The sequence below is a fragment of the Salvelinus fontinalis genome, chromosome 7 (assembly GCF_029448725.1).
Source record: "Salvelinus fontinalis isolate EN_2023a chromosome 7, ASM2944872v1, whole genome shotgun sequence".
In the NCBI taxonomy this organism is placed as follows: domain Eukaryota; kingdom Metazoa; phylum Chordata; class Actinopteri; order Salmoniformes; family Salmonidae; genus Salvelinus; species Salvelinus fontinalis.
The window spans coordinates 68564302-68581841 of record NC_074671.1 but is presented as its reverse complement, the minus strand read 5'-3'; the positions used below and the strand labels follow the sequence as shown (position 1 = coordinate 68581841).

The 17540-nt window shown below is 42.0% G+C and overlaps 1 protein-coding gene across 1 annotated transcript in view; it reads left to right on the top strand.

Moving 5' to 3' along the window:
• LOC129860035 (progesterone-induced-blocking factor 1-like) overlaps window positions 1-17540 on the top strand; it is a 172523-nt gene that overhangs the window by 29651 nt on the left and 125332 nt on the right. Inside the window, exon 9 of the mRNA XM_055930361.1 lies at window positions 1629-1727. Within this exon, the coding sequence (XP_055786336.1) occupies window positions 1629-1727 (99 nt within the window). The remainder of the gene's footprint in view (window positions 1-1628; window positions 1728-17540) is intronic.

Here is a 17540-nt window from a genome sequence, read left to right as displayed (position 1 = left end):
GAGGGGGACTCTTTCACTGTGTCCTGAATACAGTACTGTGTCTACTAGAGGGGGACTCTTTCACTGTGTCCTGAATACAGTACTGTGTCCACTAGAGGGGGACTCTTTCACTGTGTCCTGAATACAGTACTGTGTCCACTAGAAGGGGACTCTTTCACTGTGTCCTGAATACAGTACTGTGTCCACTAGAGGGGACTCTTTCACTGTGTCCTGAATACAGTACTGTGTCCACTAGAGGGGGACTCTTTCACTGTGTCCTGAATACAGTACTGTGTCCACTAGAGGGGACTCTTTCACTGTGTCCTGAATACAGTACTGTGTCCACTAGAGGGGACTCTTTCACTGTGTCCTGAATACAGTACTGTGTCCACTAGAGGGGACTCTTTCACTGTGTCCTGAATACAGTACTGTGTCCACTAGAGGGGGACTCTTTCACTGTGTCCTGAATACAGTACTGTGTCCACTAGAAGGGGACTCTTTCACTGTGTCCTGAATACAGTACTGTGTCCACTAGAGGGACTCTTTCACTGTGTCCTGAATACAGTACTGTGTCCACTAGAGGGGGACTCTTTCACTGTGTCCTGAATACAGTACTGTGTCCACTAGAGGGGACTCTTTCACTGTGTCCTGAATACAGTACTGTGTCCACTAGAAGGGACTCTTTCACTGTGTCCTGAATACAGTACTGTGTCTACTAGAGGGGACTCTTTCACTGTGTCCACTAGAGGGGGACTCTTTCACTGTGTCCTGAATACAGTACTGTGTCCACTAGAGGGGGACTCTTTCACTGTGTCCTGAATACAGTACTGTGTCCTCTAGAGGGGACTCTTTCACTGTGTCCTGAATACAGTACTGTGTCCACTAGAGGGGACTCTTTCACTGTGTCCTGAATACAGTACTGTGTCCACTAGAGGGGGACTCTTTCACTGTGTCCTGAATACAGTACTGTGTCTACTAGAGGGGGACTCTTTCACTGTGTCCTGAATACAGTACTGTGTCCACTAGAGGGGGACTCTTTCACTGTGTCCTGAATACAGTACTGTGTCCACTAGAAGGGGACTCTTTCACTGTGTCCTGAATACAGTACTGTGTCCACTAGAGGGGACTCTTTCACTGTGTCCTGAATACAGTACTGTGTCCACTAGAGGGGGACTCTTTCACTGTGTCCTGAATACAGTACTGTGTCCACTAGAGGGGACTCTTTCACTGTGTCCTGAATACAGTACTGTGTCCACTAGAGGGGACTCTTTCACTGTGTCCTGAATACAGTACTGTGTCCACTAGAGGGGACTCTTTCACTGTGTCCTGAATACAGTACTGTGTCCACTAGAGGGGGACTCTTTCACTGTGTCCTGAATACAGTACTGTGTCCACTAGAAGGGGACTCTTTCACTGTGTCCTGAATACAGTACTGTGTCCACTAGAGGGACTCTTTCACTGTGTCCTGAATACAGTACTGTGTCCACTAGAGGGGGACTCTTTCACTGTGTCCTGAATACAGTACTGTGTCCACTAGAAGGGGACTCTTTCACTGTGTCCTGAATACAGTACTGTGTCCACTTTTTTACATAAAGACGATTGTTTGTTTATTCTGCGTGGTTTTAATTCTTACTGCTTCTGTCCTCTAGGAACCTCCGTGAGACTCGTGACAACGCAGTGCTGGAGAAGGACAGAGCAACGACGGCAGAGAGAGAGACACAGGCCAGATACGACCAGCTACTAGAACAGTAAGAGAGATACAGACCAGATACGACCAGCTACTAGAACAGTAAGAGATACAGACCAGATACTACCAGCTACTAGAACAGTAAGAGAGATACAGACCAGATACTACCAGCTACTAGAACAGTAAGAGAGATACAGACCAGATACTACCAGCTACTAGAACAGTAAGAGAGATACAGACCAGATACTACCAGCTACTAGAACAGTAAGAGAGATACAGACCAGATACTACCAGCTACTAGAACAGGAAGAGAGATACAGACCAGATACTACCAGCTACTAGAACAGAGAGATACAGACCAGATACTACCAGCTACTAGAACAGTAAGAGATATACAGACCAGATACTACCAGCTACTAGAACAGTAAGAGAGATACAGACCAGATACTACCAGCTACTAGAACAGTAAGAGAGATACAGACCAGATACTACCAGCTACTAGAACAGTAAGAGAGATACAGACCAGATACTACCAGCTACTAGAACAGTAAGAGAGATACAGACCAGATACTACCAGCTACTAGAACAGAGAGATACAGACCAGATACTACCAGCTACTAGAACAGTAAGAGAGATACAGACCAGATACTACCAGCTACTAGAACAGTAAGAGAGATACAGACCAGATACTACCAGCTACTAGAACAGTAAGAGAGATACAGACCAGATACTACCAGCTACTAGAACAGTAAGAGATACAGACCAGATACTACCAGCTACTAGAACAGTAAGAGAGATACAGACCAGATACTACCAGCTACTAGAACAGTAAGAGATACAGACCAGATACTACCAGCTACTAGAACAGGAAGAGAGATACAGACCAGATACTACCAGCTACTAGAACAGTAAGATATACAGACCAGATACTACCAGCTACTAGAACAGTAAGAGATACAGACCAGATACTACCAGCTACTAGAACAGTAAGAGATACAGACCAGATACTACCAGCTACTAGAACAGTAAGAGATACAGACCAGATACGATCAGCTACTAGAACAGTAAGAGATACAGACCAGATACTACCAGCTACTAGAACAGTAAGAGAGATACAGACCAGATACTACCAGCTACTAGAACAGTAAGAGAGATACAGACCAGATACTACCAGCTACTAGAACAGTAAGAGATACAGACCAGATACTACCAGCTACTAGAACAGTAAGAGAGATACAGACCAGATACTACCAGCTACTAGAACAGTAAGAGAGATACAGACCAGATACTACCAGCTACTAGAACAGTAAGAGATACAGACCAGATACTACCAGCTACTAGAACAGTAAGAGAGATACAGACCAGATACGATCAGCTACTAGAACAGTAAGAGAGATACAGACCAGATACTACCAGCTACTAGAACAGTAAGAGATACAGACCAGATACTACCAGCTACTAGAACAGTAAGAGAGATACAGACCAGATACTACCAGCTACTAGAACAGTAAGAGATATACAGACCAGATACTACCAGCTACTAGAACAGTAAGAGATATACAGACCAGATACTACCAGCTACTAGAACACTAAGAGATACAGACCAGATACTACCAGCTACTAGAACAGTAAGAGATATACAGACCAGATACTACCAGCTACTAGAACAGTAAGAGAGATACAGACCAGATACTACCAGCTACTAGAACAGTAAGAGAGATACAGACCAGATACTACCAGCTACTAGAACAGTAAGAGATACTACCAGCTACTAGAACAGTAAGAGAGATACAGACCAGATACTACCAGCTACTAGAACAGTAAGAGAGATACAGACCAGATACTACCAGCTACTAGAACAGTAAGAGAGATACAGACCAGATACTACCAGCTACTAGAACAGTAAGAGATACTACCAGCTACTAGAACAGTAAGAGAGATACAGACCAGATACTACCAGCTACTAGAACAGTAAGAGAGATACAGACCAGATACTACCAGCTACTAGAACAGTAAGAGAGATACAGACCAGATACTACCAGCTACTAGAACAGTAAGAGAGATACAGACCAGATACTACCAGCTACTAGAACAGAGAGATACAGACCAGATACTACCAGCTACTAGAACAGTAAGAGATACAGACCAGATACTACCAGCTACTAGAACAGTAAGAGAGATACAGACCAGATACTACCAGCTACTAGAACAGTAAGAGAGATACAGACCAGATACTACCAGCTACTAGAACAGTAAGAGATACAGACCAGATACTACCAGCTACTAGAACAGTAAGAGATACAGACCAGATACTACCAGCTACTAGAACAGTAAGAGATACTACCAGCTACTAGAACAGTAAGAGAGATACAGACCAGATACTACCAGCTACTAGAACAGTAAGAGATACAGACCAGATACTACCAGCTACTAGAACAGTAAGAGATACAGACCAGATACTACCAGCTACTAGAACAGTAAGAGATACAGACCAGATACTACCAGCTACTAGAACAGTAAGAGATATACAGACCAGATACTACCAGCTACTAGAACAGTAAGAGAGATACAGACCAGATACTACCAGCTACTAGAACAGTAAGAGAGATACAGACCAGATACTACCAGCTACTAGAACAGAGAGATACAGACCAGATACTACCAGCTACTAGAACAGTAAGAGATATACAGACCAGATACTACCAGCTACTAGAACAGTAAGAGAGATACAGACCAGATACTACCAGCTACTAGAACAGTAAGAGAGATACAGACCAGATACTACCAGCTACTAGAACAGTAAGAGAGATACAGACCAGATACTACCAGCTACTAGAACAGTAAGAGATACAGACCAGATACTACCAGCTACTAGAACAGTAAGAGAGATACAGACCAGATACTACCAGCTACTAGAACAGTAAGAGAGATACAGACCAGATACTACCAGCTACTAGAACAGTAAGAGAGATACAGACCAGATACTACCAGCTACTAGAACAGTAAGAGAGATACAGACCAGATCCTACCAGCTACTAGAACAGTAAGAGATATACAGACCAGATACTACCAGCTACTAGAACAGTAAGAGAGATACAGACCAGATACTACCAGCTACTAGAACAGTAAGAGATACAGACCAGATACTACCAGCTACTAGAACAGTAAGAGAGATACAGACCAGATACTACCAGCTACTAGAACAGTAAGAGATACAGACCAGATACGACCAGCTACTAGAACAGTAAGAGAGATACAGACCAGATACTACCAGCTACTAGAACAGTGAGAGAGATACAGACCAGATACTACCAGCTACTAGAACAGTAAGAGATATACAGACCAGATACTACCAGCTACTAGAACAGTAAGAGAGATACAGACCAGATACTACCAGCTACTAGAACAGTAAGAGATACAGACCAGATACTACCAGCTACTAGAACACTAAGAGATACAGACCAGATACTACCAGCTACTAGAACAGTAAGAGATACAGACCAGATACTACCAGCTACTAGAACAGTAAGAGATACAGACCAGATACTACCAGCTACTAGAACAGTAAGAGATACAGACCAGATACTACCAGCTACTAGAACAGTAAGAGAGATACAGACCAGATACTACCAGCTACTAGAACAGAGAGATACAGACCAGATACTACCAGCTACTAGAACAGTAAGAGAGATACAGACCAGATACTACCAGCTACTAGAACAGTAAGAGAGATACAGACCAGATACGACCAGCTACTAGAACAGTAAGAGATACAGACCAGATACTACCAGCTACTAGAACAGTAAGAGAGATACAGACCAGATACTACCAGCTACTAGAACAGTAAGAGATACAGACCAGATACTACCAGCTACTAGAACAGTAAGAGATACAGACCAGATACTACCAGCTACTAGAACAGTAAGAGAGATACAGACCAGATACTACCAGCTACTAGAACAGTAAGAGAGATACAGACCAGATACTACCAGCTACTAGAACAGTAAGAGATACAGACCAGATACTACCAGCTACTAGAACAGTAAGAGAGAGACAGACCAGATACTACCAGCTACTAGAACAGTAAGAGATACAGACCAGATACTACCAGCTACTAGAACAGTAAGAGAGATACAGACCAGATACTACCAGCTACTAGAACAGTAAGAGAGAGACAGACCAGATACTACCAGCTACTAGAACAGGAAGAGAGATACAGACCAGATACTACCAGCTACTAGAACAGAGAGAGAGATACAGACCAGATACTACCAGCTACTAGAACAGAGAGAGAGATACAGACCAGATACTACCAGCTACTAGAACAGTAAGAGATACAGACCAGATACTACCAGCTACTAGAACAGTAAGAGAGAGACAGACCAGATACTACCAGCTACTAGAACAGTAAGAGATACAGACCAGATACTACCAGCTACTAGAACAGAGAGAGAGATACAGACCAGATACTACCAGCTACTAGAACAGTAAGAGAGATACAGACCAGATACTACCAGCTACTAGAACAGTAAGAGAGATACAGACCAGATACTACCAGCTACTAGAACAGTACGAGATACAGACCAGATACTACCAGCTACTAGAACAGTAAGAGAGATACAGACCAGATACTACCAGCTACTAGAACAGTAAGAGATATACAGACCAGATACTACCAGCTACTAGAACAGTAAGAGAGATACAGACCAGATACTACCAGCTACTAGAACAGTAAGAGAGATACAGACCAGATACTACCAGCTACTAGAACAGTAAGAGAGATACAGACCAGATACTACCAGCTACTAGAACAGTAAGAGATACAGACCAGATACTACCAGCTACTAGAACAGGAAGAGAGATACAGACCAGATACTACCAGCTACTAGAACACTAAGAGATACAGACCAGATACTACCAGCTACTAGAACAGTAAGAGAGATACAGACCAGATACTACCAGCTACTAGAACAGTAAGAGAGATACAGACCAGATACTACCAGCTACTAGAACAGTAAGAGATACAGACCAGATACTACCAGCTACTAGAACAGGAAGAGAGATACAGACCAGATACTACCAGCTACTAGAACAGTAAGATATACAGACCAGATACTACCAGCTACTAGAACAGTAAGAGATACAGACCAGATACTACCAGCTACTAGAACAGTAAGAGATACAGACCAGATACTACCAGCTACTAGAACAGTAAGAGATACAGACCAGATACTACCAGCTACTAGAACAGTAAGAGATACAGACCAGATACTACCAGCTACTAGAACAGTAAGAGATACAGACCAGATACTACCAGCTACTAGAACAGTAAGAGAGATACAGACCAGATACTACCAGCTACTAGAACAGTAAGAGAGATACAGACCAGATACTACCAGCTACTAGAACAGTAAGAGATACAGACCAGATACTACCAGCTACTAGAACAGTAAGAGAGATACAGACCAGATACTACCAGCTACTAGAACAGTAAGAGAGATACAGACCAGATACTACCAGCTACTAGAACAGTAAGAGATACAGACCAGATACTACCAGCTACTAGAACAGTAAGAGAGATACAGACCAGATACGATCAGCTACTAGAACAGTAAGAGAGATACAGACCAGATACTACCAGCTACTAGAACAGTAAGAGATACAGACCAGATACTACCAGCTACTAGAACAGTAAGAGAGATACAGACCAGATACTACCAGCTACTAGAACAGTAAGAGATATACAGACCAGATACTACCAGCTACTAGAACAGTAAGAGATATACAGACCAGATACTACCAGCTACTAGAACACTAAGAGATACAGACCAGATACTACCAGCTACTAGAACAGTAAGAGATATACAGACCAGATACTACCAGCTACTAGAACAGTAAGAGAGATACAGACCAGATACTACCAGCTACTAGAACAGTAAGAGAGATACAGACCAGATACTACCAGCTACTAGAACAGTAAGAGATACTACCAGCTACTAGAACAGTAAGAGAGATACAGACCAGATACTACCAGCTACTAGAACAGTAAGAGAGATACAGACCAGATACTACCAGCTACTAGAACAGTAAGAGAGATACAGACCAGATACTACCAGCTACTAGAACAGTAAGAGATACAGACCAGATACTACCAGCTACTAGAACAGTAAGAGAGATACAGACCAGATACTACCAGCTACTAGAACAGTAAGAGAGATACAGACCAGATACTACCAGCTACTAGAACAGTAAGAGAGATACAGACCAGATACTACCAGCTACTAGAACAGTAAGAGAGATACAGACCAGATCCTACCAGCTACTAGAACAGTAAGAGATATACAGACCAGATACTACCAGCTACTAGAACAGTAAGAGAGATACAGACCAGATACTACCAGCTACTAGAACAGTAAGAGATACAGACCAGATACTACCAGCTACTAGAACAGTAAGAGAGATACAGACCAGATACTACCAGCTACTAGAACAGTAAGAGATATACAGACCAGATACTACCAGCTACTAGAACAGTAAGAGATACAGACCAGATACTACCAGCTACTAGAACAGTAAGAGAGAGACAGACCAGATACTACCAGCTACTAGAACAGTAAGAGAGATACAGACCAGATACTACCAGCTACTAGAACAGTGAGAGAGATACAGACCAGATACTACCAGCTACTAGAACAGTAAGAGATATACAGACCAGATACTACCAGCTACTAGAACAGTAAGAGAGATACAGACCAGATACTACCAGCTACTAGAACAGTAAGAGATACAGACCAGATACTACCAGCTACTAGAACACTAAGAGATACAGACCAGATACTACCAGCTACTAGAACAGTAAGAGATACAGACCAGATACTACCAGCTACTAGAACAGTAAGAGATACAGACCAGATACAGACCAGATACTACCAGCTACTAGAACAGTAAGAGATACAGACCAGATACTACCAGCTACTAGAACAGTAAGAGAGATACAGACCAGATACTACCAGCTACTAGAACAGAGAGATACAGACCAGATACTACCAGCTACTAGAACAGTAAGAGAGATACAGACCAGATACTACCAGCTACTAGAACAGTAAGAGAGATACAGACCAGATACGACCAGCTACTAGAACAGTAAGAGATACAGACCAGATACTACCAGCTACTAGAACAGTAAGAGAGATACAGACCAGATACTACCAGCTACTAGAACAGTAAGAGATACAGACCAGATACTACCAGCTACTAGAACAGTAAGAGATACAGACCAGATACTACCAGCTACTAGAACAGTAAGAGAGATACAGACCAGATACTACCAGCTACTAGAACAGTAAGAGAGATACAGACCAGATACTACCAGCTACTAGAACAGTAAGAGATACAGACCAGATACTACCAGCTACTAGAACAGTAAGAGAGATACAGACCAGATACTACCAGCTACTAGAACAGTAAGAGAGATACAGACCAGATACTACCAGCTACTAGAACAGTAAGAGAGATACAGACCAGATACTACCAGCTACTAGAACAGTAAGAGAGATACAGACCAGATACTACCAGCTACTAGAACAGTAAGAGAGATACAGACCAGATACTACCAGCTACTAGAACAGTAAGAGATACAGACCAGATACTACCAGCTACTAGAACAGTAAGAGAGATACAGACCAGATACTACCAGCTACTAGAACAGTAAGATATACAGACCAGATACTACCAGCTACTAGAACAGTAAGAGATACAGACCAGATACTACCAGCTACTAGAACAGTAAGAGAGATACAGACCAGATACTACCAGCTACTAGAACAGTAAGAGATACAGACCAGATACTACCAGCTACTAGAACAGTAAGAGAGAGACAGACCAGATACTACCAGCTACTAGAACAGTAAGAGATACAGACCAGATACTACCAGCTACTAGAACAGTAAGAGAGATACAGACCAGATACTACCAGCTACTAGAACAGTAAGAGAGAGACAGACCAGATACTACCAGCTACTAGAACAGTAAGAGATACAGACCAGATACTACCAGCTACTAGAACAGAGAGAGAGATACAGACCAGATACTACCAGCTACTAGAACAGAGAGAGAGATACAGACCAGATACTACCAGCTACTAGAACAGTAAGAGATACAGACCAGATACTACCAGCTACTAGAACAGTAAGAGAGAGACAGACCAGATACTACCAGCTACTAGAACAGTAAGAGATACAGACCAGATACTACCAGCTACTAGAACAGAGAGAGAGAGATACAGACCAGATACTACCAGCTACTAGAACAGTAAGAGAGATACAGACCAGATACTACCAGCTACTAGAACAGTAAGAGAGATACAGACCAGATACTACCAGCTACTAGAACAGTACGAGATACAGACCAGATACTACCAGCTACTAGAACAGTAAGAGAGATACAGACCAGATACTACCAGCTACTAGAACAGTAAGAGATACAGACCAGATACTACCAGCTACTAGAACAGTAAGAGATACAGACCAGATACTACCAGCTACTAGAACAGTAAGAGAGATACAGACCAGATACTACCAGCTACTAGAACAGTAAGAGAGATACAGACCAGATACTACCAGCTACTAGAACAGTAAGAGATATACAGACCAGATACTACCAGCTACTAGAACAGTAAGAGAGATACAGACCAGATACTACCAGCTACTAGAACAGTAAGAGAGATACAGACCAGATACTACCAGCTACTAGAACAGTAAGAGAGATACAGACCAGATACTACCAGCTACTAGAACAGTAAGAGATACAGACCAGATACTACCAGCTACTAGAACAGTAAGAGATACAGACCAGATACTACCAGCTACTAGAACAGTAAGAGAGATACAGACCAGATACTACCAGCTACTAGAACAGTAAGAGATACAGACCAGATACTACCAGCTACTAGAACAGTAAGAGAGATACAGACCAGATACTACCAGCTACTAGAACAGTAAGAGAGATACAGACCAGATACTACCAGCTACTAGAACAGTAAGAGATACAGACCAGATACTACCAGCTACTAGAACAGGAAGAGAGATACAGACCAGATACTACCAGCTACTAGAACAGTAAGATATACAGACCAGATACTACCAGCTACTAGAACAGTAAGAGATACAGACCAGATACTACCAGCTACTAGAACAGTAAGAGATACAGACCAGATACTACCAGCTACTAGAACAGTAAGAGATACAGACCAGATACTACCAGCTACTAGAACAGTAAGAGATACAGACCAGATACTACCAGCTACTAGAACAGTAAGAGATACAGACCAGATACTACCAGCTACTAGAACAGTAAGAGATACAGACCAGATACTACCAGCTACTAGAACAGTAAGAGAGATACAGACCAGATACTACCAGCTACTAGAACAGTAAGAGAGATACAGACCAGATACTACCAGCTACTAGAACAGTAAGAGATACAGACCAGATACTACCAGCTACTAGAACAGTAAGAGAGATACAGACCAGATACTACCAGTTACTAGAACAGTAAGAGAGATACAGACCAGATACTACCAGCTACTAGAACAGTAAGAGATACAGACCAGATACTACCAGCTACTAGAACAGTAAGAGAGATACAGACCAGATACGATCAGCTACTAGAACAGTAAGAGAGATACAGACCAGATACTACCAGCTACTAGAACAGTAAGAGATACAGACCAGATACTACCAGCTACTAGAACAGTAAGAGAGATACAGACCAGATACTACCAGCTACTAGAACAGTAAGAGATATACAGACCAGATACTACCAGCTACTAGAACAGTAAGAGATATACAGACCAGATACTACCAGCTACTAGAACACTAAGAGATACAGACCAGATACTACCAGCTACTAGAACAGTAAGAGATATACAGACCAGATACTACCAGCTACTAGAACAGTAAGAGAGATACAGACCAGATACTACCAGCTACTAGAACAGTAAGAGAGATACAGACCAGATACTACCAGCTACTAGAACAGTAAGAGATACTACCAGCTACTAGAACAGTAAGAGAGATACAGACCAGATACTACCAGCTACTAGAACAGTAAGAGAGATACAGACCAGATACTACCAGCTACTAGAACAGTAAGAGATACAGACCAGATACTACCAGCTACTAGAACAGTAAGAGAGATACAGACCAGATACTACCAGCTACTAGAACAGTAAGAGAGATACAGACCAGATACTACCAGCTACTAGAACAGTAAGAGATACAGACCAGATACTACCAGCTACTAGAACAGTAAGAGAGATACAGACCAGATACTACCAGCTACTAGAACAGTAAGAGAGACACAGACCAGATACTACCAGCTACTAGAACAGAGAGATACAGACCAGATACTACCAGCTACTAGAACAGTAAGAGAGATACAGACCAGATACTACCAGCTACTAGAACAGTAAGAGAGATACAGACCAGATACTACCAGCTACTAGAACAGTAAGAGAGATACAGACCAGATACTACCAGCTACTAGAACAGTAAGAGAGATACAGACCAGATACTACCAGCTACTAGAACAGTAAGAGAGATACAGACCAGATACTACCAGCTACTAGAACAGTAAGAGATACAGACCAGATACTACCAGCTACTAGAACAGTAAGAGAGAGACAGACCAGATACTACCAGCTACTAGAACAGTAAGAGATACAGACCAGATACAGACCAGATACTACCAGCTACTAGAACAGTAAGAGATACAGACCAGATACTACCAGCTACTAGAACAGAGAGAGAGATACAGACCAGATACTACCAGCTACTAGAACAGAGAGAGAGATACAGACCAGATACTACCAGCTACTAGAACAGTAAGAGATACAGACCAGATACTACCAGCTACTAGAACAGTAAGAGAGATACAGACCAGATACTACCAGCTACTAGAACAGTAAGAGAGAGACAGACCAGATACTACCAGCTACTAGAACAGTAAGAGATACAGACCAGATACTACCAGCTACTAGAACAGAGAGAGAGATACAGACCAGATACTACCAGCTACTAGAACAGTAAGAGAGATACAGACCAGATACTACCAGCTACTAGAACAGTAAGAGAGATACAGACCAGATACTACCAGCTACTAGAACAGTACGAGATACAGACCAGATACTACCAGCTACTAGAACAGTAAGAGAGATACAGACCAGATACTACCAGCTACTAGAACAGTAAGAGAGATACAGACCAGATACTACCAGCTACTAGAACAGTAAGAGATACAGACCAGATACTACCAGCTACTAGAACAGTAAGAGAGATACAGACCAGATACTACCAGCTACTAGAACAGTAAGAGAGATACAGACCAGATACTACCAGCTACTAGAACAGTAAGAGAGATACAGACCAGATACTACCAGCTACTAGAACAGTAAGAGATACAGACCAGATACTACCAGCTACTAGAACAGTAAGAGATATACAGACCAGATACTACCAGCTACTAGAACAGTAAGAGATACAGACCAGATACTACCAGCTACTAGAACAGTAAGAGAGATACAGACCAGATACTACCAGCTACTAGAACAGTAAGAGAGATACAGACCAGATACTACCAGCTACTAGAACAGTAAGAGAGATACAGACCAGATACTACCAGCTACTAGAACAGTAAGAGATACAGACCAGATACTACCAGCTACTAGAACAGTAAGAGAGATACAGACCAGATACTACCAGCTACTAGAACAGTAAGAGAGATACAGACCAGATACTACCAGCTACTAGAACAGTAAGAGATACAGACCAGATACTACCAGCTACTAGAACAGTAAGAGAGATACAGACCAGATACTACCAGCTACTAGAACAGTAAGAGATATACAGACCAGATACTACCAGCTACTAGAACAGTAAGAGATATACAGACCAGATACTACCAGCTACTAGAACACTAAGAGATACAGACCAGATACTACCAGCTACTAGAACAGTAAGAGATATACAGACCAGATACTACCAGCTACTAGAACAGTAAGAGAGATACAGACCAGATACTACCAGCTACTAGAACAGTAAGAGAGATACAGACCAGATACTACCAGCTACTAGAACAGTAAGAGATACTACCAGCTACTAGAACAGTAAGAGAGATACAGACCAGATACTACCAGCTACTAGAACAGTAAGAGAGATACAGACCAGATACTACCAGCTACTAGAACAGTAAGAGATACTACCAGCTACTAGAACAGTAAGAGAGATACAGACCAGATACTACCAGCTACTAGAACAGTAAGAGAGATACAGACCAGATACTACCAGCTACTAGAACAGAAGAGATACAGACCAGATACTACCAGCTACTAGAACAGTAAGAGATACAGACCAGATACTACCAGCTACTAGAACAGTAAGAGAGATACAGACCAGATACTACCAGCTACTAGAACAGTAAGAGAGATACAGACCAGATACTACCAGCTACTAGAACAGTAAGAGATACAGACCAGATACTACCAGCTACTAGAACAGTAAGAGAGATACAGACCAGATACTACCAGCTACTAGAACAGTAAGAGAGATACAGACCAGATACTACCAGCTACTAGAACAGTAAGAGAGATACAGACCAGATACTACCAGCTACTAGAACAGTAAGAGAGATACAGACCAGATACTACCAGCTACTAGAACAGTACGAGATACAGACCAGATACTACCAGCTACTAGAACAGTAAGAGAGATACAGACCAGATACTACCAGCTACTAGAACAGTAAGAGATATACAGACCAGATACTACCAGCTACTAGAACAGTAAGAGAGATACAGACCAGATACTACCAGCTACTAGAACAGTAAGAGAGATACAGACCAGATACTACCAGCTACTAGAACAGTAAGAGAGATACAGACCAGATACTACCAGCTACTAGAACAGTAAGAGATACAGACCAGATACTACCAGCTACTAGAACAGGAAGAGAGATACAGACCAGATACTACCAGCTACTAGAACAGTAAGAGAGATACAGACCAGATACTACCAGCTACTAGAACAGTAAGAGATACAGACCAGATACTACCAGCTACTAGAACAGTAAGAGAGATACAGACCAGATACTACCAGCTACTAGAACAGTAAGAGATACAGACCAGATACTACCAGCTACTAGAACAGTAAGAGATACAGACCAGATACTACCAGCTACTAGAACAGTAAGAGATACAGACCAGATACTACCAGCTACTAGAACAGTAAGAGAGATACAGACCAGATACTACCAGCTACTAGAACAGTAAGATATACAGACCAGATACTACCAGCTACTAGAACAGTAAGAGATACAGACCAGATACTACCAGCTACTAGAACAGTAAGAGAGATACAGACCAGATACTACCAGCTACTAGAACAGAGAGATACAGACCAGATACTACCAGCTACTAGAACAGTAAGAGAGATACAGACCAGATACTACCAGCTACTAGAACAGAGAGAGAGATACAGACCAGATACTACCAGCTACTAGAACAGTAAGAGAGATACAGACCAGATACTACCAGCTACTAGAACAGTAAGAGAGATACAGACCAGATACTACCAGCTACTAGAACAGTAAGAGATACAGACCAGATACTACCAGCTACTAGAACAGTAAGAGATACAGACCAGATACTACCAGCTACTAGAACAGTAAGAGAGATACAGACCAGATACTACCAGCTACTAGAACACTAAGAGATACAGACCAGATACTACCAGCTACTAGAACAGTAAGAGAGATACAGACCAGATACTACCAGCTACTAGAACAGTAAGAGAGATACAGACCAGATACTACCAGCTACTAGAACAGTAAGAGAGATACAGACCAGATACTACCAGCTACTAGAACAGTAAGAGATACAGACCAGATACTACCAGCTACTAGAACAGTAAGAGATACAGACCAGATACTACCAGCTACTAGAACAGTAAGAGAGATACAGACCAGATACTACCAGCTACTAGAACAGTAAGAGATACAGACCAGATACTACCAGCTACTAGAACAGTAAGAGAGATACAGACCAGATACTACCAGCTACTAGAACAGTAAGAGAGATACAGACCAGATACTACCAGCTACTAGAACAGTAAGAGATACAGACCAGATACTACCAGCTACTAGAACAGTAAGAGAGATACAGACCAGATACTACCAGCTACTAGAACAGTAAGAGATACAGACCAGATACTACCAGCTACTAGAACAGTAAGAGATACAGACCAGATACTACCAGCTACTAGAACAGTAAGAGAGATACAGACCAGATACTACCAGCTACTAGAACAGTAAGAGAGATACAGACCAGATACTACCAGCTACTAGAACAGTAAGAGATACAGACCAGATACGATCAGCTACTAGAACAGTAAGAGATACAGACCAGATACTACCAGCTACTAGAACAGTAAGAGAGATACAGACCAGATACTACCAGCTACTAGAACAGTAAGAGAGATACAGACCAGATACTACCAGCTACTAGAACAGTAAGAGATACAGACCAGATACTACCAGCTACTAGAACAGTAAGAGAGATACAGACCAGATACTACCAGCTACTAGAACAGTAAGAGAGATACAGACCAGATACTACCAGCTACTAGAACAGTAAGAGAGATACAGACCAGATACTACCAGCTACTAGAACAGTAAGAGATACAGACCAGATACTACCAGCTACTAGAACAGTAAGAGAGATACAGACCAGATACTACCAGCTACTAGAACAGTAAGAGATATACAGACCAGATACTACCAGCTACTAGAACAGTAAGAGATATACAGACCAGATACTACCAGCTACTAGAACAGTAAGAGATACAGACCAGATACTACCAGCTACTAGAACAGTAAGAGATATACAGACCAGATACTACCAGCTACTAGAACAGTAAGAGAGATACAGACCAGATACTACCAGCTACTAGAACAGTAAGAGAGATACAGACCAGATACTACCAGCTACTAGAACAGTAAGAGATACTACCAGCTACTAGAACAGTAAGAGAGATACAGACCAGATACTACCAGCTACTAGAACAGTAAGAGATACAGACCAGATACTACCAGCTACTAGAACAGTAAGAGAGATACAGACCAGATACGACCAGCTACTAGAACAGTAAGAGAGATACAGACCAGATACTACCAGCTACTAGAACAGTAAGAGATACAGACCAGATACTACCAGCTACTAGAACAGTAAGAGAGATACAGACCAGATACTACCAGCTACTAGAACAGTAAGAGATATACAGACCAGATACTACCAGCTACTAGAACAGTAAGAGATATACAGACCAGATACTACCAGCTACTAGAACACTAAGAGATACAGACCAGATACTACCAGCTACTAGAACAGTAAGAGATATACAGACCAGATACTACCAGCTACTAGAACAGTAAGAGAGATACAGACCAGATACTACCAGCTACTAGAACAGTAAGAGAGATACAGACCAGATACTACCAGCTACTAGAACAGTAAGAGATACTACCAGCTACTAGAACAGTAAGAGAGATACAGACCAGATACTACCAGCTACTAGAACAGTAAGAGAGATACAGACCAGATACTACCAGCTACTAGAACAGTAAGAGATACTACCAGCTACTAGAACAGTAAGAGAGATACAGACCAGATACTACCAGCTACTAGAACAGTAAGAGAGATACAGACCAGATACTACCAGCTACTAGAACAGAGAGATACAGACCAGATACTACCAGCTACTAGAACAGTAAGAGATACAGACCAGATACTACCAGCTACTAGAACAGTAAGAGAGATACAGAC